This window comes from Orcinus orca, chromosome 13 (genome assembly GCF_937001465.1).
Source record: "Orcinus orca chromosome 13, mOrcOrc1.1, whole genome shotgun sequence".
Classification (NCBI taxonomy): Eukaryota; Metazoa; Chordata; class Mammalia; order Artiodactyla; family Delphinidae; genus Orcinus; species Orcinus orca.
The window spans coordinates 46,367,089-46,389,652 of NC_064571.1; the positions used below are offsets into that span (position 1 = coordinate 46,367,089).

At 42.5% G+C, this 22,564-nt stretch overlaps 2 protein-coding genes across 3 annotated transcripts in view; one reads left to right on the top strand and one right to left on the bottom strand.

Moving 5' to 3' along the window:
- The window catches only part of SPTBN1 (spectrin beta, non-erythrocytic 1), a 193,690-nt gene that overhangs the window by 139,824 nt on the left and 31,302 nt on the right, over positions 1–22,564 (bottom strand). For both annotated transcript variants that reach the window (XM_004284364.4, XM_049695929.1), the window contains exon 2: positions 1,788–1,982. In XM_004284364.4, the coding sequence (XP_004284412.1) occupies positions 1,788–1,935 (148 nt within the window). In that variant the 5' untranslated portion in view covers positions 1,936–1,982. The remainder of the gene's footprint in view (positions 1–1,787; positions 1,983–22,564) is intronic.
- Positions 17,889–22,564, top strand: part of LOC125960783 (uncharacterized) — a 37,442-nt gene continuing 32,766 nt past the window's right edge. The window contains exons 1-2 of the mRNA XM_049695804.1: positions 17,889–17,947; positions 18,595–18,722. Of these exons, the coding sequence (XP_049551761.1) occupies positions 17,889–17,947; positions 18,595–18,722 (187 nt within the window). The remainder of the gene's footprint in view (positions 17,948–18,594; positions 18,723–22,564) is intronic.

Sequence of the window (22,564 nt, forward strand, 5' to 3'; positions counted from 1 at the left end):
CTGCACCCTCAACATCCATTTCCCTCTTCCTCCTTCCTGTTGTATTCTAAAGTTTCTAGCCAAGCTGTTTGGGTGGGACTGACCCCTCGCCACTCCCAACCCCGCAATTCCCTGCACCCCAAGATGCATTCCGATTAGCTGATGTCAATCAGCATATCCTCTTCTGACTCCAGTGGAGAGAGGTTCTGAGAGAGGCACGTGACCCAAGCACAGTCAAGCCAGTGAGACTGATTCCACGGCCATAGTGGAAGTACAGTACTGGGCAAGCAGAGGTGCTCTTTTCTACTGGATGTCCTTACAAACAGATCTGGGACCCAGGGCAGCCATCCTGGGACTCCAGGGACCCAAGAGCCTACCTGAGAATGAAGTCCACACCAGCAAGGAAAGCCAAAAAGTGGAAAGAAACTGGATCCTGGTCATACCATCTAAGCCCAGGAGCAAATCTGGCTTAAATGCTAAATTTGTCTACTATTCTCTGTCATGTCTCTTTGTCATTTAAACCACTTTGGGCTAGGTTTCCTTTTGCTTACAATCAAGAGAACTCCAAATGACACATGCCTCATAAACAGATTACACTGTAAAGGTAATAAAAAAGTCAGCTATCTTCACAATTAACAGGAAACTCACTTGTTTAAGTCATGACTTTTGTTTACTTGTCATAATTAAAGATATTAGGAAAAAATACATAAACCCACTTTTCTCATTTGGAAATCATTTTATTTGGGGTCTCAAAGTACAGAGGCAAGATTTTGAATAAACTCCACATTGGCCCCTTGGTTTACACATATTCAATACTGCTGAGTTTTCATTGTGACTGAACCCCCTTCCTGATTTTCAGGGCAATTCCACCCCATCTAGGGCCCTGGTAAAAGTGTGCCCTAAGTATTCAACAGCAACAAGGGAGTGAGAAATCATGAAGTAAGGGATGTGTGCCTGTTAACTTTATCAATGGCAGACTTACCTGTTATAGCATTAAATGTGCCCTCACCAGATTAAGCTATTGCTTTTCAGATCCAAAACCTTTGCACGTGATACTAACTAACCTTGGTCACTCAAAGCAAGTACTGTAACAGGTCAAGTTAATTTATATATCACAGGCCCTAAGTAAACAGGTTAATTTGTATACAGTTGACCCTTGAACAACAAGTGTTTGAACTGTGCAGGTACACTTACACTTACATTGACACATTTATTTTCAATAAATATACAGATGTAGAGTAAATGTATTTTCCCTTCCTTATGATTTTCTTAATAACGTTTTCTTTTCTCCAGCTTACTTTACAGTAAGAATACAGTATATCATATATATAACTTACAAATTATGTGTTAATCGACTGTTTATGTTATGGATAAGGCTTCAGGTCAACAGTGGGCTATTAGTAGCTAAGTTCTGGGGGAGTCAAATACATGGATTTTCGACCGTGCAGCAGGTTGGTGCCCCTAACCCCCATGTTGTTCCAGGGTCAAACTGTATTTTTGTGTCTAAGGTATAGTATACTTCAATATACTGAAATGTAAGATGTGTTAAAAATAAAAGATTTCTGACAAGCCTAGGGCATCTCTTTCTGAACGGCTATAAAAACCACCCTGGGCTCTGAATCACTTGGGCTGTGGGACTGACAGTCCCCCAGATAGGAAACTGGCCACCTTATGAAACAGTCGGCTTGCTCTGGTGGGACGTGTTCAAGTAGAGCTGAGCTGATCTTGAGAGGGGGACAGGGTGGATGATTTCAAAGGGACCTGTAAGGCATCCCAGGCCTCTGTGACGGGACATAAGGGCACCCTACCTGCCAGAGCCTTGATGCGGGACCGCTCAAAGAGCCGCGCGGAGCTGTTCTCGTTGTCCCAGTCGTCCACGTCCCAGCGGTTGTTGACATCGCTGTACTGCTGTTGGATCTCGATGTTGTCGTAGTCTGTGGCTACTGTGGTCGTCATCCTGGACCGCCTCAGCTGCTTCTCCACATCAGCTCCTTCTCAGAGGTCTGTGAGAAACAGAAGGGAAACCCTAGTCAGGAGTCTAAGCTGTCGATCCCCACAAAACCTACTGGGGAAAGGTGAGCAGAAGGTAACACAACTCCTACGTGCTGAGAGCAGGTCTCTGGAGTCAATCGAAGCTGGTTGGGAACTTCAGCACTGCCTCGTAACGTGTGTGACCTTGGCCAAGGCACGTAACACCTCTGAGCCTCCGTTTCCGCAGACATGAAGGAGGGAAGATACTCTACAGGTTGTTGAGAAGACTGAATGAGATGACGGATACCCAACAAAGGGTGGGTTTCTTCCTCCTTTCTAAAGTTTAAACTTTGCAATTTTAAAGTTTTATTAGAGCTGGATGAATACCTACCTTGGGTAGGTATTCTGAACGAACTAAATCTGTTTCTATTGTGTGTCACCATAAACTATAATCTCTTAGCTTCTCCTAGAAATTCATATAATGTGATATAAGAGAACTAACAGATCATTTTATCTAAACATATCATTTACATATTAGAAAACTGATGCCTAAGATTAAATGACATAGTAAATATACAGCAGCAAGGACAGTACTAGTGTTTAACAGATACCAAAAAATGACTGAAATTATGTATATGACTGTGTTATTACAAATTCTACTACCCACCCCAATACCCACGTCTCAGGGACCCACCAGGGCCACAATGTTTTACAGGGATAAATGGGAAACAAGAACTTCAGCCTCAACGTTTGGCCCACTGCCATCTTTATCACAGTGCCCTCAGAGAATTAAGAGAGATACATTTAGCTTTAAATATATAGCTTCTCCCCTCAATACAGCTATTATTCATTCATGGAACCAAAATGTTCCGGGGACCTAGTACATGCTCAGCACTGTTCCAGATGCTGGGTTAACGGTAAACAAGATAAGGACCTGGCTCTAGTGAAGCTTACATCCTACTAGGAAGAGCTGGACCAAAAAAGCACATAAGAAAAGACAAGATAGTTGAAAAGAAAATAAAATGAAACTGGAGTGATGTGACACAGTGTGAGTAATCAGTCATACTGTCTTATAAACTTCAAAGCTGCTAAGAGACTAGACTTAATCATCCTCACCACAAAAAAGAAATGATAATTATGTGAAATGACAGAGGTGTTAGCTAATGCTACAGTGCTAATCATACTGCAATATATAAACATATCAAATCAACATACCTTACACCTTAAAACTTACAAAGTATTATGTGTCTGTTGTATCTTAATTTAAAAGTAAACGAGAGAAAAGGAATGAATGGCTCTTTTAGAGCTGGTGGTCAGGGAAGGTCTGAGTCGGTATTTAAACTGAGCTCTCAATGGTCTTGTCACACCCAGATCAAGAGGAATGACATTCCAGGCAAAGGAAACTACTCATGTAAAGGCCCTAAGGTGAGAACAGCAGGGCTTGTTGGAGGAATGAAGAGCTCAGTGTGGCCCAAGTCTGGTAGGCAGGGAGAGATACAAGGAGATGAGGTTGGAAAGGTAGGTGGAGCCAGTCCACAAAGGGCTGTTAACCTAAGTGTGAGGGAAGCCAGGGCAGGATTTTAACCTAATAACTGACATCACTGGATGTATGTTTTTAAAAGATCAATCCTGGTGCTGTGTGAAAAACAGATTCTAGGAGGCAAGGATATGTGCTTAATTCCTACGGGTGTGGTTAACTTCCTGCACATTTTATATACAAGCCTATCTAAGTAAATTAAAAAGAGAGGGAGGAAGAAAGATGCACCCCCCCCCACTTAGTTGTAGGAAGATATCCCAAGGGAAAAGATGTTTGTCATCTCCCCCTCCCATCCCTTCCCCCAGGCCCCATCTTAAGACTCAAAAATTAATTATAAGATTTTGTACCTGGATGCTCGTTTCATGGAAACCTCATTCAGCGTGCCCCAAGAATGCACGCACAGACCAGAGTTAGCAAGCCTAATCACTGGAGCTCATGCACTAATCAAACCAGACACCACCCGGCAACCACAAATGGACCACTCGAGCTCACATTTTTCCCCACACATGGCACCAAACAAAGAAAATAAACAAAGCCACATACGCAGAAAAGAAACATTCCTCTTATTGTGCTTCAAAAGGCAGCTTTTTCTCAAGTTCTAGCACAGAACCATACGAGGCACACGCAACCAGGGGTCCGTGGACAATAAATTAAGCTGAAACAAATGAACTGCACCTCAAGTAGTGTAGTAATTGGGGGCAAAAGCACAGACCTGCCCCCTCTTTTGTCATTAGCTGTTTTCTCACAAGATAGCCAAGAATATCCCCAACACATCCTCCGTGTCCCCCTCACAACTGAATCACCATCTGTAACTCAGAGTCACCCACCTCTGCTCAAACAGAAACATCTCGGATGGGAGTAAAATCCTGGATTCCCATCAGGCAGACATTATCAAGGTCAAAAATATAAATTTATCAAAAATATATATATAAATTTATCAGTAGATCAATTTTAACACCTCCATTAGCAACATACTGAAAAGATTTCTAAAAACACGAAAAAGTTCAGACACCTAAGCCAGTAAATATATTCTACAGAAGGATCTTACAGTTGGCTTTTAGCATTCAGAGTCATAACCCCTCCAAAAAAAAGAAAATCAATATTGTTATGTACCATTTGACCTTGGAGATGGTTAAGTTTTATGACTCTATTAAAACCAAAGACTTCTACAAAATTCAGCCTTGGAGGATGCCATCTCTAGGGGGAAAAAAACATGAGAGTGCTATTAACTCCAAAATGTTTAACCCAACCCAAGGTGAAATCGAAACACCACATACCTCTCTCCAGATTCGTCCTGGCTATTTGGTGCCACCTGCTGACCAATGAGAACAAGCCACACCGAGGCCTCCAGCGCAGCAACCAACCTGTGCTCCAGCTCCCGTCACCCGACTCCAGAGTCAGCCCAACTACATCCCATGAATCTCTCCCTACCACTGACTTATCCAAAAATTTCTCGACAAGCAGACATTGAGTCCTTGATTTAAGTTTAAAATAAGTCATTCAGAGAATGTCAGCACATGTTTCCTAAGTATTCTTCTTTAATAACGCCCTCGTTCCTCAAAACAAAGGGGTGACTGGGGAGCAAAAGTTCCTACGAGTCTGTATACAAAAGAAATACCGACTACAAGTTACTCTTTTTATTCGACTGTTTCACTCGAGCGTCTAAGAACTTGGATATCAGGGGCATTTTTGTCTTCAACGTTCTCTGTCCTAAGGCAATATCCTCCCCAAACAGTAGAGTTTGCATAATGATAGAATATATATATTTTTTAATTTTCAGGGATATGTCAAAGCAAAAAAATCCCACATCCCCACCAGGGCCATAGTGGAACGGTGCTTCCAGATATTCAGCTGCAACAACGCAGGAATCTGAAGGTGAAGGAACGGTCGGAGTCAAGGCAAGAGCATGGATGAGAGCGTGGCCATGGCACAGGGATCCCAGAAAGCCCAGCAAGCTACTACCATCATTATCCCCTAACCCACCTCAACAAAGGATGGTGCCAGCTGCGGGGGCAGCTTACATCGCACCTACAGGTGTCCCCAGGCGGTTATCTATAAAGGGCTAGATTTTCCCAAGGTGCTAGCTATCAGCCATGTGTCCCAAGGGCCAGTGAAGCAATCTGTACTTCGATGGCTGTGGGAAGATTAGGAGGAGACAAGAGAGGAGGGCTGGCCATCTTGGAACTGGGCCTGGTGGTGGGGCTGCCATTAGGAAAGCTTGAGAGAACTACGTAAGGGTGGTGGGAGGTAAGACAATCTCCGCTCCAGAGAAGGGCTCTCACTGTCCCAGCTGGCTTGGTGCGGCCCGAATTCTGACTTGATCACCAGGGCAGGAACCCATTAAATAATCCTTGAGTGAATACAAATCACTAATATCCCAGATGTGATATGAATAATACTCATGTCTTCTGTGGCCAGACATTGGGAAGATGATTAAAACTGCTTCCCTGCTCTTCTCTATCCTAACTCTGTGAGTGTGTGTGTGTGTGTGTGTGTGTGTGCGCGCGCGCGCGCACACGCGCGTATAAAAATAAGGAGTACGTAAAAAAGCCAAGCCCCCTCCACAAATTACTCTTCTCTAATCCTCTGCCCTCTCTAATTCCTATGAACTGTAATTCTCCAAAAATAACAAAGACATTCCAAAAGCTTTATCATTTTCTGCTTCATTAAGAAGACAATTTTATTTATTCAAACTGACAAAGACAGAAATAGATGAGGAAGCTATTATCATAGACCCAAAGAGGCAAAGAGGTTCCTCCAGCTCTGGCACATGCTACCACAAGGTCATAACCATCGGGAAAAAAACTGGAGCTTCACCGCTCCCAGCTTTAGGAGTTATTATTGACAGTTCTCTTCATTGACTAAAATTCTGAAAGTCAACACCTGGCCAAGTCCAGAGGGAAAACACTTGATCTGTTTATTTTCCAAGGTACCGTATCTGTTTTCCCTGTCACATGGCTATTAGATCAACACACAGGGTTTTGTTCTTTATAGTTTATCTCCAGGCTTCCTTCCACTGCCCTCTTCCGTCTGCCTGGATGATGTTACCCACTACCCTATGCTGACAACCACTCCCTGGACAGCTAAGGGCAGCGTCTCCTAAGGATCAATAAGTCCGTGTCTATAACTAAACTCCTAATTCCTCCCTCCAAACCTTGTTTTCCCTCTGTCACTCCCTCACTGAACAGCACCCTCATTTCTCCCACTGACCTCAGCTAGAAACCTTGCGGTCATCCTTCATTTCTCTCTCTCCTCCCATATTCAGGCCCCAAGGTTGCCTGCACCTCCTGAAAATCTCATAAATCAGCTCAAGCAATACTTTCTTATTCCAGCGCCTCACCTCTCATTTTAATCTGCAACCCTACATTGCCACCAGAGGGACCTTTCTAAAATGTAATTCTAATTACTTTATTCCCATGACTAAAATCCACCAATGCCCACGCCTTCAGAACAATAAATCCCCATTGCCTTCAGAATAATGCCCAGAACCCTTTGAAGAGAAATGAGCGCCTTCGTGAGGGGCCTGCCCAGCTCTCCAGCCTGGTTTCAATATTCTTGTCTTTAACTCTTGTAGCTCCTGAAGGAAAAGTCATGTTCCGGTCTCACCTCCAAAACTACTACCTAGAACAGCTCTCTCCTATTCCAACAAATCCTAGCTGATGTATCACCTCATCCAAGAAGCCACCCCTGATCCCTCCACCACCACCACTACCACCACCTAGTCTGAGTTAGATGACCCACATATGTCCTCCCTCCTTATACACCTCTGCCCTATCACTTATCATCGTAAGACCGTTTCATAATTACAAAACTTCTATTTACTAATCATCAGTAGGACACAGGCTCTTAAGGTCATGTCCCCATCACACTGTTTATATTTCTCAACTCCTAGCAAGGTGCCTGGAAACATTAAGGGCTTGTTAATTATTTATGGACTGGTTGAGAGGGTGGGAGACTGGATGGAGGATGGGAAGGTGAGGCCACAGGAGCAATGACAATTCAAGCTGCCACGGGGGTACCGTCGCCATCAGTCATAAAGCCCAAAACACATACCCTTTTAAGTTCCACAGATCTGCTGGGCTCTCTGCCTTCCATTTCAAGGCAGTCACATTTTTAGACTAGGCTGCTAATGAACACGAACTTAATTTAACAAGGTACTTCTCTACGTACTTATTAAAATGTATGTTTTCCTTTTTAATTTAGTTTTTACCCATGAAAATAATTTATTTTTTGTCCAAACTAGAGAACAAAGCAACAAAGAGAAAATAAATGGAATTTTCACTGGCGCTACACACGTGCAGAAACACACACTTCGTTAATACCCAATATTAATTAAAGGCTCAAATAAATTAAAGAAAAAGGTGACAACATTTGCCAACCCTTCTTAAGGAGGAAAACCATATGCCAACAATTACTTCGACAGAATTCACAAACCCAAATGTTCTGCAGACGCTTAAAAACCCTCCCACTTCACTGATAAAAAAAAAAAAAACTTGAAAAAGCATACACTGGACTGCTGGTGTGCCACCTTAAAAAAGAAGAAAAAACAACAAAAAAGATCCTGCTCAGGGACTCTGGAGAGACCAAACTATGTCTGAGAGTTTCCAGGAAGGGACCTCTGAGAGTTCTGCCTCAATCCTCTCAACTCTTCAGTAGCCAGAAAGCAAGAGAGTCACACCCCGCTTACAGTTTGCCACCAAGGCAACCTGCAGCACGTGTAAATGGCCAATAAAGAGGAGTCTCTGCAAGAAACCACATCTAGAACCACTGTGATGAATAAATCTGGCTAACCGACCGTTACTCAGGTTCACGGACCCAGTTCCATAAAAAGGCGCAAGTCGGGGCTTCCCTGGTGGCGCAGTAGTTGGGAGTCCGCCTGCCGATGCAGGGGACACGGGTTCGTGCCCCGGTCGGGGAAGATCCCACATGCCGCAGAGCGGCTGGGCCCGTGAGCCATGGCCGCTGAGCCTGCGCGTCCGGAGCCTGTGCTCCGCAACGGGAGAGGCCACAACAGTGAGAGGCCCACATACCGCCAAAAAAAAAAAAAAAACAGGCTCAAGAGTCTAACCTAAACACTCAAAGTTCTCTGCTCACAAACACCAGGACACACAGAAAAAGTTCTAGTGTGAGAGCTGACAACGTAAGAAAAACTCACACGCATACAAAGTCCTTTAGAAAAGTTTCCTTTAGAAAAGTTTATCATTCACTTTTACAATTATCTAGTTTACTTGGAGCTTTACAGGAACACATCTACCGTACAAAGAGCATTATATGGCTGCATAAACCAGCCAAAATTCATAGACTCAGACCATTTTGCGAGGGAACGGTACTCAGAGACTTGTTTAAAATAAAACCTCGTTAATAAAGGTGGTCTTCAAATACTCTATATTCATATTAACTTTTGTCTTTTATTTATCAGTGACAGAGTATGTTAAAATCTACCACTATGACTGTGGTTTTAACAGATTTCCCTTGTAACGCCCTGGATACATGCAAAATCATAATTATTTTGTCTTCTTGGTGGGTTGTTAACATGAACTATTCTATTTCCTCCATATTCATGTATTAATTCTATTTTTATTGATAGCAATATTTGCCTGTCCCTCCCCACCCCCTTTCTGTTCTTTAAACCTTCTAGAGTCATTTTGTCTTAGGTATGTCTCTTATTTTTTAATTCAATCCAAGAGTCTGTCATTTAGTGGGCAAATATAACCCATGTACATTTATTAGGATTACTGCTATATTTGAAGTTTCAAACAACTTACCTTGCTTTCTATCTTAACAAAATGTGGAAACTGGGGCGTGAAGATTTAAACAACTGGATCAAGTCATACAGCTATGAACCCAACACCTATAATAACTTTATCACCACTGAACCCAGAGCCGTAAGAACTTGTCTAATCTTTAAAATGCAGACAGTTGATGAGTCTAACAACCAAAGAAAACTCTAGTACTATTAAAAATAGCTTCATTTTTTTGCTGGCTTACTTTATGCCAAGCATGGTGCTTTACTCGCTTTTTCAGTCTTCCCCAGCAACCTTTTGAGGTAGATACTATTATTGCCTACAGTGAATAAACTAAGGCTTTGCCCATGGTGGCACAGCAAGGAAATGAGGAAGCCAGGAGGGTTTGAAACAAGTGTGTATGACTCCATGAATGAATAAAGAGCTTGTGCTTTGAGGAACAACCCTTTAACAGCGGTCCATATCAGAAAATTGTCTAATGGACTCAAGGTTCTTAAATAAATAATAGATTAGCCTCCTTCAAAGCCTAATTACTAGGTAGGGCACAACCCACCCAGCCAGGTATCCTAGCCCATGTATTCTCAATGGGGGCAATACTGGTCCCAAAGGATGAAAATTCATTTGGGCGTTGGGGCAAAAAAACTTTCTTTTATGTAAGCACAGATACAGTATATCTGTAGTATTAAAATTTCATGGGTATTAAAATTTCAAACTGTCTAAAAGACTTCTGGTGGAGGAAGAGAACAGTGGAAAACAGGTTAAGAAACACTGTCCAAGCTAAAGGAAAGATGTGTACCACCTTTAGGTAAATTAAGACTTGAAGGCAGGCCTTAGAAGACAGAAACATGAAGAGCACATTTCCCTGTACTAAAGAACTGGAATTTCATACACCATGGGTCCCATTTATCATGCCTCTGATATAAAAACTCACATTAGGCTACTCCTCCCTAGCACTAACGTATGTACTTCAGGGAAGCCGTGATGATTTAGCCATCTTCTGCCTACAACACTCAAAGACTAAAGCACTCATTACAAGCCTGCTGCTACCGACTGAATGTTTGTGTCTCCCTCCCCCATAAAATTCACATGTTAATTCCTAACGCCCAATGTGCCAGCACTTGGAGTTGGCACTTTCGGGAGGTGATTAGATCATGAGGGCAGAGCCCTCATGAATGGAATTATAAGAGAAACCCCAGAGTGTAACCTCACCCCTTCCATCATATGAGGACACAGCAGGATGACGGCAGTCTATGAACCAGGCCCTCACCAGACACCAAATCTGCCAGCACCTTGTTCGTGGACTTTCCAGCCTCTAGAACTATGAGAAATAAATGTTGTTTATATGCTACCCAGTCTATGATGTTTTGTAACAGCAGTTCACACAGACTAAGACACCTTCATTCCCAATATTCGGAAGTAACCTCTTTCCTACCCAGATCAAAGATGCCACTGGAAGGCCAGTTCTAATTTTATGAATAAAGTTGTAGGGACAAATTTTATTTTTTTTAACATGGGCAGGTTAAACCAGGTTCTACTACTTGCAGTAGCAAAATTACCCTAACTATAAAGAAAATTACTTATTTTAAAAGATTCACTATCAGAAAATACACTGACTATGATTCGTTTTATTTTAAAACAATCTGTTTAAAAGATTACATCAGGGTGGCTTAAGAACTTACCATTATACAGTATGACCAAGAATACATTTCTTCTACAAGGAAAAGTAGAACGTAGGGGGAATAACAAGGCATCTCCCTGACCCTCTACTTTACAGAGTGAACTGCACAATGAACAGTAAAATTATAAACAGATTTATTATTTGAGTGCCTTAAACAAAAGAAAAATTCTTAATACATGGCATAGACATTTATCCTTATGTACTATTTGTACTTGAAAATTTTAAACAAAGTACTTTATTTATTTTCTGTGCCTACATATGATACTATCTAGATTCTAAATATAAATTTGTAAGCCCTAGAATTTTTTAACACTAGCTTTATTTCGAAAATAGATCAAGAAAGTAAGGTCAGCTTTTCCAGTACTTATCTATAAGCCTCAAAATCACCTAATTTGAACCAAACAAAAACGTTTAAAAATAATTCCTATTAAAATACAAGGCTTCGTCATATACTTGGCAGTTAAAGGCTATCCTTGCTTTTGTTCTATTAACAGAGAAAAGCAATTAAAAGTGAAATCATTAACTCAATGCAGACCTAACACCATGGTCTTATGGCCAGCGTGGGGTTTCTGAGCTGCTATAAATCACCACTTTGGTCTTCCCTTTACTTCCAGAATAGTTTTAAATTACATTAGGGTGTAGGTCTAATGTTACTGCTGCCAAAACGCCAGTCCTGACTTTCAGTGAGTTTGGCACTTCATGGCCTTACTCTTTGGGAAATTTTATAAGGCCTGAGTGCCTGAACAACAGAGGAGCAATAACATGCTATCTGGAAGCAGACTTTTACTCCTAGAACAGCCCAGTGCCTAAATTCTCTGCAAATCTTACCAAGCGAAAATGCGTATCACAATTTCCTGGAATAATGATCACATGACAGAAATATGTAAAACCACAATGAAAAGCAACACTACAGGAAATAATGAACGAGGCACACACGCTAAGCTCCATGAGGGCCAGGATCCTCTCTGTCCCGCTCATCTTTATGTCCCCAGCACCAGCACTTAAGCCACCGCAGAGGCTCAGAAACAATCGTGAAAGAAAATGGCAGGTGGCAGGGGCAGTGTCACCAACAGAGCATTCTAATGCTGAAGCACAATGCTTCTTTCTGCGTAAATAATAATGTGTCCTGGATCAGGATAAATTGTAATTGTTATGTAAGGGGCAACAGTCTCCTCACCCAGATTCATTTAGCAAAGGATAAATTGTTATAAGAAATTTATTTTCAACCAACAAAATATGAAGGGTCATATTTGGATAGGAATGGAATAATCACAAATTTCACAATCTCATTTGGGATAAACAAACATACTTATTTTAATATGTCATATCTTGAGAATCATTCTCCTTTGGAAAATGACTTAAATCCTAGGCTTGTCTAATAATAGCCAAATTTCCAAAGGTCTAAATATTATTAGTTAAATTGTCTCAAAGAGCAGTTCAAACAACCCTCACTGCTTGGACTTACACGTCAGCAGCAAGCCTTCCCCCTCTGCATGGTTGGCAAATGATTCCCAAACTATTTAGAAATCTGTAACCTTTCAAATAAACCAAATGAGTGAAGGTTGGCCTATGATACTTGAAAAGGAGAAGTGACATCAATCCCAGAAAAAACATTCAAATAATTACCATTTTAACATGATCAAACATGATCAAATTACTAAAATTTGTTTAAACCTATCAATTTGGGAAAAAAAGGTGTTTGTTTTTTTTTTAAAAAAAAACACTGTTAACAACATATACAAGCCGAAATCCATTAGAATTCCACACATTACTTTTTAAAAACTTGACTACATAGGTGTTCGGTATGAAGCTTGGTAACAAAGGTCAGTTAAGGCAAATGTGGAGATTCACTTTGGCTCTCAATAATATTTAAACACTGCCATGCGAGAAAAATGAGCCACAGTGGTTAAAATACTGCCTATGTTTAGAATCACAGAGGAGCTCTCTGATACAGAACCATGAGCATACATTCACCATAGGTGACCAGACACAAGCACACACATCCACCACAGGGCCAGGCCATAATCCAACCCTGCCCAGCAGCCCAGCACTCCAAGCTTGGAAGAAAGGCAAAGGCTCAAGCACGGCCTTTCCAAAGCTACAGGGGCAGGGGCCTGCAATTCAAATTTGCTGGGCTCCCCCTCTACTGCTCAAATTACTTCAAAATGAAAATGAGGTCTTAGCTGGCAAAGTCCTCAATCAGGTTCAAGAGCAAAGGAACAACGATATACTGTGCAGCACAGGGAATTACAGCCATTATCTTGTAATAACCTAAAATGGAGTATAATCTGCAAAAATACTGAATCACTATGCTACACACCTGAAACTAACATAATATTGTAAATTAACTATACTTGAATAAAAATAAATAATTTTTTAAATTAAAAAGAGAGAGAGAGAGAGCACGCGAGAGCAAAAGAAACCAGCAACCTTCCTTGTCTCCGCAACAGGGGGATATAGGCTTTAAAGAACAAGAACCAGAACACCCAGACTGCTCTGACTTTCCTTCTTTAAAAGCTCCCTCGTGATGGGATTTTGGAAACTGTATTTTTGAAGTCCTTGCCTGACCAAAATCAAGCCTGCGTTTTCATCTCCTTGAAATGTGTTATTAATAAACTAGTTTTCTACTTCCCAAAATATCTACAACGTAACACGTACTTTGTTTTTCCTTCCTCCAAACACTTTCAAAGAAGTTAGCTGTTTCTTTTGTCAGACTCAGCAAGAGTGAAGAATGAACAGGACAGTGGGGCAATTTAGAGAACTGGAGGGAATCAAATTATGTTAGCATCCCATGATTCTGTAGAGAGAGAAAATCAAGGGGTGGGCACCCCAGCAGTGGCTGGATTTTTAGTGGTGTCTGAGTGAACCCTTAAGCTGTCTTTCGTGCCATTAAATGCCAATTCCAACCCAAAAAGTATCCATTAGGAAGGCTTTCTATTCTCATTAGCAGTGGAGCTGCTCTCTCTCAATAATTTGTGAGTTTTAAAGATAGGGACAACAGATAAACAAGAAACAGGTCAGCCTAAACATTACTTTCTCCAGGAAGGCTCTTCTGAAGCTCCCAGCCCAGGGCCTCCTGCTATATATACGCTCTTGTTGCAATCTTTTCTCGTGGCATGTACCAAGAGTGTTTAAAAAATTACCCGTATAATTGTTAACTGACTATCTCACTTTATATACCATACTCTCCATGAATTATTAGGTATTTCTTTTTCAGCAATATATCCCTAGGTATAATGCCTAGCACATGGCAGGCAATAGGTAAACATTTAATGAATAAACTTTATACTCAACAATTTTAATCTTCCAAGGGTATGATAGGCACTTTCCCTACCAAAGCAGCTGTATCAAGAAGAAAAATTTTCCAGTTTATCCAATGGTAAGTTTGTTCAAATTAAAGCTAGAAACAGTCAAAATCAAACAAACAAAACTGAAATAAACCCCTAAATGATAATGGATTATCTATATCTTAATTCTTCTACTCTACTTACCACCTCAGAATTTTTGATTTCCCATAGTCACCAAAGTAAAAACTTCAAATGGCAACCTCAAATTTCTATCTAAATTACAGAGGCTGATTTCCCAAATCAAATCTTTACTGCTGGCTGAACAGCCATACTCAAAGGGTGCTGACTTGAAGATTAAAGAGTGGTGGGACAAATTCATAACCCAGGGCCCAAGCTAGTCAACACCTTCCTTACGATCTCAGAAAGCACACTGAGTACCCACGGAGGGCCCTGGACCAAGAAGAGACTAAGAATACATCAAGTCCTACATTTAGAATTTTCAAGTACCCAAGGTTAGAAGTCGTGAAAACTGACAGCAGTGCAAAGAAAACGTGGTCAGCTCAACACAAAGCACCAGCAAAAGGCAGTGCAATTGTTAGACATGAAGTAACCACCCATGGTACTGAGCAACTCGAGTGTGTCCAGAAGGGGGCAGCCAGGCTGTAAGACACCTGGGAGTCCCGGCCAGGACTTAGGACCCTCTGGGGAAAAAAGTCTTAAAGAGACACCAGACAACTATCTTTAAGTAGCTTTAGGAGCCCTCATGTCGGCACTGGCACAGACTCCTTGGCAGGCAGTGAGTAACAAATTCGTAGTAACTCAGGGTTAGAAGGAGCTTTCTGAACAACTAGAGCTGTCCAAAAATGCAGAGGGCTGACCCGAGAGCAAGCGAGTTCACCAGCACCACCAGAGGCTCACTCTGGGTGGGAAAGTATCATTTGACAGGGCAGCCACAGTAGGACAGAGCACTGGGTGCGAAGCTGGGCTTCAGGAATTCCAAGATCCCTTCCAACGAACAGGCCTCTGTGATTTGGTTAACCAGAAAATGTTCACCGTTCTTTTGATCAGCACACTGTAGTAATACTACAGTACTCACAACTTAGTTCCCAAGGTATACACCACACTCTCTTCCATGGGGCTGATGATACGCCAAAAGAAGCGTTTTTTTTCTATTTTTAACTGAATATCTATTACTTTAATTACAACTATTCTTTGTTGGGGTGTTTTTGTATTAAGAGAACATTTGCATTCTCTTTAAAACAAAAGTACTCTTCTGCAAACATTTATAAACATTTACATTGGGTTTCACGACCCCACTGAAAAAAATGGGCAAAGAGTTTTGAAAACAGCTTTTACATTTTGATGAAAACATTAATTTTAAGTGTACCACTGGAAATATTTATTATCAAAACAATTATTCTATTAGGTAAGTTTATACTTTTTAATATCATAAGGTAGCAAATAAAACATCTGTTTATTAAAAAACTTTTCATTGGAAAACACTGACTATGCTGATGTGACATATTTTTGAGGGCATATTACTGAGCCTGGGGTTTTGTCCTTCACAAAAAGTAGAGACATTCCTGCTATCTAAATAGATGTGAAACTGTAAAAAGTTTTTTATCTAAGAAAGTCATAGAATATCAGAATATAAAACAGTTAGTGCTTCACAAGTCTTCTGTACCTCTCTTTGCTTCTTCAGTTTGGGGAGAAGGGGACCGCATTTCAAGTTTCCCTAAGAAATTTCTCTGTGGGGCTTCCCTGGTGGCGCAGTGGTTGAGAGTCCGCCTGCCGATGCAGGGGACACGGGTTCGTGCCACGGTCCGGGAAGATCCCACATGCCGCGGAGCGGCTGGGCCCGTGAGCCATGGCCACTGAGCCTGCGCGTCCGGAGCCTGTGCTCTGCAACAGGAGAGGCCACAACAGTGAGAGGCCCGCATACCACAAAAAAGAAAAAAAAAGAAATTTCTCTGTGATTCTCCTGATCAGATTTTTGCTCTAACAGAGGGGACTGGACCACATCAGTCCCACCTAGTGCACTTAAAGGTCAGTGCTCACATATCCAGCATCGGTCATTTTACAGTTTAGTCCTGGCATAACTACGGGGTTACTCAGAAGATGAGTTGGTGACGAACCAAATCAAATAAACAAGGTACCACACCGGCTGCAGAATTTGTTTTATTATGGCTATTTTAAATTCAGTTCCCAGAAGTGTCCTTATCTCGCTCACTTTCTATAGGCAGATCATGGTATCACCAAAACATGTCTGCAAAAAGTGAACTGATACATTTGGAAGCATCAAGAAAACACAGGAAAGCCGTTCTTTGTAACCACACTCAGCGATGGGATGATGAAGAGTCAGGCATTTAGCAGTTTCTCAGCCAGAAGTTGGCTGGTGTTGCCTTATGGCAATGGGCCTATGCTTTCTGTATTGATGCGCTGCTCAAAAAGAACTGATTGATCCGTTCAAAGACGAGAAAGAGAAGGCCTGTTTGTAAGACCAGTGATGAGAGCATGGATCAAAACGGTGACCTATAAGGATGGTCATTTTCATGCTTATGGAGACACTTCTTGCCTTGGATCCTTTTAAATCCCTCAGATTCTCCAAGGGAGGGAGGAGGGAGCCAGTGTCAAAGAGATTTCTCTAAAATGCATCTTGCCCCACAATGGCCTGTAGAAGGATGACAGGAAGGGTTTTGCTCTGACTGCAAAAGCCCTAAGCAGGTGAGCAAAGAAACCCCTCACACTGTGCCTAGTGTTCCGAGTAGAGGAAGGCAGCCGTTGGCTTACACCGTGTGCTGAAAAGCCTGGCCAAGTTCCTGCGAGATCATTCTCATATCTCCAGATGGAAAGAAATCGAGTAAACTACATCAGAATGGAGACTCCAGTCTTGGGGGCAGGTTGAGACTGCATGACCAGGGTCCCAAAATGTCTTTTTTTCCTTTTTTCTTCTTCTTTTTTTTTAATTAATAGGCTCAGTAGAGTAAGCTCCACACAGGAAAAGGATTTTTTTTTTAAACTTAGGGATCGCTACTAGAAGACTAAGAACGTACCCAGTTGTTAAAACCCCTCTTAGTGTAAAATCCAGAATGACTGCCGTGCCGGGAAGGACTCCAGCTACGCAGGCCGGGAGGATCAGCTCTCTTTCCTCGTGACCACAGAGGGAACCGCAGGGGTGTCAAGCGCGCTCCTCTGAGGTGAGGTGGCTGCTGTGTTACCCCAGGAGTCTGTGCAGGGCTCGTGGCTGGCTCTGAATGAGGGACAGCCCCTCCTCATCCCCACTGCTCACGACTCACACACTCTCCGGCAACCTCCCTCTAGAAGTTCCAGAAAGTTCCTGCTAACCAGTCCAACAGGCTTTCCAAGTGAGGGATGAGGAGCCCCCTCCCCCTTGCTTTCAGTGTACATTCCAAACAGAAGAAGAAGGAAAAAAAGGCCGGCAAAGCCAGCGCTTGCCCTTGGTTTCCCATTGAGATAAATTTTTCATTAACACATCTCTGATGGACTTCAGGCTAAACCCGTTAATCTTTACATCCAGAACCGTGGGCAGGAAAAGGCAGCAGGGAGCTGTCACCCATGCATACACATGCAGGCCTCAAGACGCATTCTCTGAAGTGAATATTTATCTGACTTCCTCTACACAGCAGGCAGTCTCTTCCATCTCTGCTGTGCCTCTGTTGCCAGAAATAGCGATGTCAGGAGCAGCCTTCTCTGATGTTAACCAGCACCTCCCAGAGCAGCGGGTAAGCAGGTAAAGCCAGACCACTCTGTCAGCCTGACCATCCCGCAGGGCTCAGTTCATGCCCTCTGCCCACCGCGGCCTACATTCCTCAGGTCCTTGTTACCGGCTCCTGACAAGAGTAACAAACCTTCGCCATCAGCTTCCAGATGAGAGCAGGGGTGAGGCCTTCGGGGCCAGAAAGCAGAAAATCACCAGCTTCCCCATCACAGCCACAGTCTCCCTCTTGGGGGTGGCGATGGAGGGTCATTTCAGAGACCAGTGAGTATTTTAGATAAAGGATGAGCGAATTCTCTGATTGACATCCTGAGAAGAAAAACACGAACATTTTTCTTTTCTTCGTTTCTCCGAGTTTCACATTTGGAAACGGATGCTGTCATATTACAAGAATAAATGGCAGGTCTGGAAATGAACCAAAGCCCTTTAATCCAGTCTTGCTTTACAATGCAAATGTTTTTCTACCAAACGCTCCAAAATATGCTAATCATCACCTGCAGCACAAATTTTCAGGGAGCTATAAACACTTACCAAAATTTCTTCCAACTTTTCTCAAGGAAAGTGTCTGCACATAAATTGCTCCACGTCCTGGCTTCCTCTCCTCTCACAACTCCCCGGGCCCCCTGCTTTGTGATCTCCTCTCCTAAGGCTTCTTCCCCCAGGTGGGGTGCACCACAGGTGCCCCGTGCGAGGAGAGGGGGTGAGCTGGGTTATCGCCCTCAGTCCCACTGTCCAGTGTGCAGCGAGCTGCAGCACCCACCTGCCCAAGCAGGAAGCAGCGGAAGTACAGGTAAGGAGGGCATCGTAGACCAAGCCTCGGACATAAGGAGGGCTGGAAATGACCAATGCAGAGTGCACCCGGTCCAGCCCCTCTTTTTGGATAACACATACCTGCACCTTGCTATCCAGCTAAGTTAGCACTTAATTGGCTTAAGTTATCCCTAATAGACAAACATAGCATTAGTAATTGTCAGTTACACCAAACACTGTGCCTAATTAATATATACTGCTCCCTAAAAGGGGAGAAGGAAGCCTCTAAGAGATGCAGGAGGGGACCAGCTGTTCAAAAGGCTCTTTGGTGATAAACGGCAAGTGGTCTGGAAGCTGCCATCTCATTTAGCTAATTACAAACCTATTTGTTTCTAGGGGAGAAAAAAAAAAAAAAAAAGGAGCACCTGAGGCAGTTTATCTCCCCTGTCACTGAGGAACGTAGATAGCTCTAGTGGGAAAACAGAGGGCGGTTTCTACCTGGGTGAAAGGAGTGGGGACCTCAACGCTCCATCCTGTGCACTGGGTCCTGCTCCCTGCAGCCTCCTGGCCTGACTCCGTCCACAGGCCTCTGGGGAGAAGATCACCAGAGATCTGCACTCACAGCCTCTGACATCCCTTCCAGAAAACAATGACCCCACATTCAGCTCAGTCCCAGGGGAGGCCTTGGGACAAGTCACCGAGAGGCTCGGGGCCTCAGTTTCCTCGTCTGTAAAGAGAGAGGACTGGAGCGGAACAGCGGTTCCCAGCCCTGGGTACACATCACCATCATTTTTGGTGATTCTGTGATTTAATTAGGGTCAGGTGTGGGTGGGCAGCAGGATCTGTAAAAGGGTTGAGAACAACTGATCAACTAGAGCCCTTTCTACCTTAAACAAAACAAAAATTTCCTAAGCCCCCAAAATCTGTGAAATCATCTGCACCCCTCCCCCTAAAGGGTGATGGATGGGAATGAAAAAAGTGAGCTCATCACCGAGTAGGGCCAACCTGGCCCTGAAAATGCTTGATGAGCACTGAGGCTGCAGCCTACCTGAAGGATCTCGAAGTTTCCAGTCAGCTCTAAAATTTGGACAACGTACTTGGAATTTAGATTTTCTTCCCTCTGCTGCCTGAAACGTGAGTCTCACAATAAACTTATCTTAAAAGAAAATGTTGCGGTTGTTTTAAATACGTCTTCGGCTAACAAATGAGACTGCCTGCCATTGTTCTTTTGGTTTTTTTTTTAAACAAAGAATGAAAAACTACTTAAGCATTCGTTCATTCCCTCACTTTCAGTTGATTATAGGCCACAGAAAAAAACATAAAACAAGTCCTAAGAAATGAACAATTAACATAACAAAAAGTGAAAAGAATTATAATACCAAGATGCCAAAAATATTGATTACATTTCAATTACTATTTGCACTTTCATCTGGAAAACATATCCTCCGTTGGAAAGTACCCAGTATAACAGCTGCATTGCTTTTTCAACTTTCACAAACACTCTAAAAGTTGGCCAGAACTCTTGGCTGGCCGACATCCAGGGTTTTATTATTACGTACTATTAGTTAATAGTGAGAAATGTGGGCTAAGGAAGGGAGAAAGCGAAGTAACAACAGGGTCTTCCTAATCGTGTGCAGATGTGAAAGTTTCTGAAGCTTTATCTGCCAGAAAACGCCTCCTATATCACTTCTATTACCTGTAGCCTTTGTTAATTTAATTACGTAATTACAAATGTTATGTTTTTAGGGCATCGTTTAGAGACTTAACGTTAAACAATTTTTCATATGTCAGTGGCTGGTCCATGCTGACATTTTAGTATTTTTCATATGTAAAGCAAACTGGTCAATCTTCTCCCCTTCTCGCTCTTTTTAGCAAGTGTGGAAAGCAAATCAACAGGCCAACAACCAGTCCCCTTCCTTCATTATATCCATTTCTTGTCAAATCAGTTACGGCTCAAAAGCCTCTCACTTTTAGTACTTCATAAACGTTGGGGCTTACATTATTTTCTTTAAATGTTCATATAAACCAAATGGAGCGGTATGGTCCAGTACAGACTTTTCAATCTCACAAACCTCTAAAAGGCAAAAAAAAAAATTGGAGGGACCAACATGGGTTTCTAACTTTTATTAAGTAAGGAGTAAAAATTAAAACAAACACGAAAAACTACGATCCGATACCTCCACTATTGTATAAAGAAGGCTCAAAATAGGAGAAGGATCATCATCATAATCTGAGAATTGAAAGATCAATCCTTTGCAGAAGAGAACAAATGGTGATTTTACATCAAGGCGTCTGAAGTGGGCAGGGAGCGCCCCAGGACACACCTGGCCCCACAGGTGCAAAGGGAAGCGTGAGTCAGTAGCCAGACGATGAAAGCTGAAACCAGCTAGCTGACCAGGAACAGGCACAAAGCTTCTCCAGGCTTCTGCATCTATACCTGGATATTTACCCTACTTCTGAATTACCTTCCTGTTCTAAAGTCCCATAACCACTAGGTGAGAACACTCTGCTACTCTATTACCTATTTTATTAGGATGAGGGATAAGAACCAAGTCTCTTATGCCCCACGATGTGTATCTCCAGCACAGCACTGGGCACAAAGTCAGGGCTCCATAAATATTTACTGAATAAACGACTTTTCTGATCTCCACAGTGTTGAAGGATTTTCAGAAAAATGCTTCCTGAGAGAAAATATAACATGGATCTGGCTTTAATTTTTAGTTTTATGGATGTATGTACATTTGCATTATTTAACAAACACACAGCTCTATGTGCCAGGCCTCAGAGCTTTACAAATACTAACTCATTTAATCCTCAAAATATCCTTTTCGTGGTAGCCACTCTTATCTTTCTCATTTTATAGATGAGAAAATCGTGACACAGAGTGGTTAAGGAATTGCCTAAGGTCAGAAAGGTAAAGTTAGTGGAGTTGGCATTTGAAACCAAGTGGTCTGGTTTCTGAGTGTATCCTGCGCTGTCTAATAATGGTTGCCACGAATCACATGAGGCTACTTAAATTCAAATGAATGAAAATTAAATAAAAATTAAATATGAGCCCTCCAATGTACTAGCCATGGGCACTCAGAAGCCACATACAGATCAGGACGCCAGTACTGAAAAACGAAGATGGGGAACAATTCCACCATGGCAGAAAGCCCCAGTGGAAGCACGGCAATGCTCAACTGCTGCCTCTCCATCTGGCTGTGCTCCAGACCCTGCACTCCCATCTCCATGCTGTGCCCCCAACCTAATAAAACATAACGCAAAGGGGCTTTCCAACTGGGACTCTCTAATGCCCATTCTTTAAGCAGAAGTATAGAAAAACAAGTCAACAGCAGCTTGGTTCTCGATAAACGTCCTTAACAAGAAAGCCTGGCTTGGTTTTTTCCTTTGTTATGTTCTATTCTTCTCCTGACAGAATGTCTGCAGAAATGGTCTCTGGCTGTTAGGTCACTGGTGCACACTTGCACCTGTCCTGCTGTGAAGGGCAGAAACCCTGATTTATGGATTTTTTAAGTAGAGTTCAGCCAGAGGGTAGCCCTTCCCGAAATTCAGCTCCCAAAATATTTGCGGACATTCTTTCAAAATGCAGAAAGCACAGCACAAAAGGTTCTTTCTGTAACACGGAAACAAAGTTTTTGGTATCAATGCAGCCTTTAAATTCTCTGTCTCAGAGGAGGATTCAGGGTGAGCTGCCACTGAGGGGTGGGATGGGGGTGGGTGTTACGATTTCTGCAACTCCTAAAATAGCTACACCTTTGAGAAAAGGCAGTTGTGAAAGTTTAATTGCCTAAGAAGGGTAACACATCAAGTCATTGTTCAACATAACATCTGAATCCAAAAGAACTTGAGGGGAAATGAGACACAGGACAGCTAAACTTT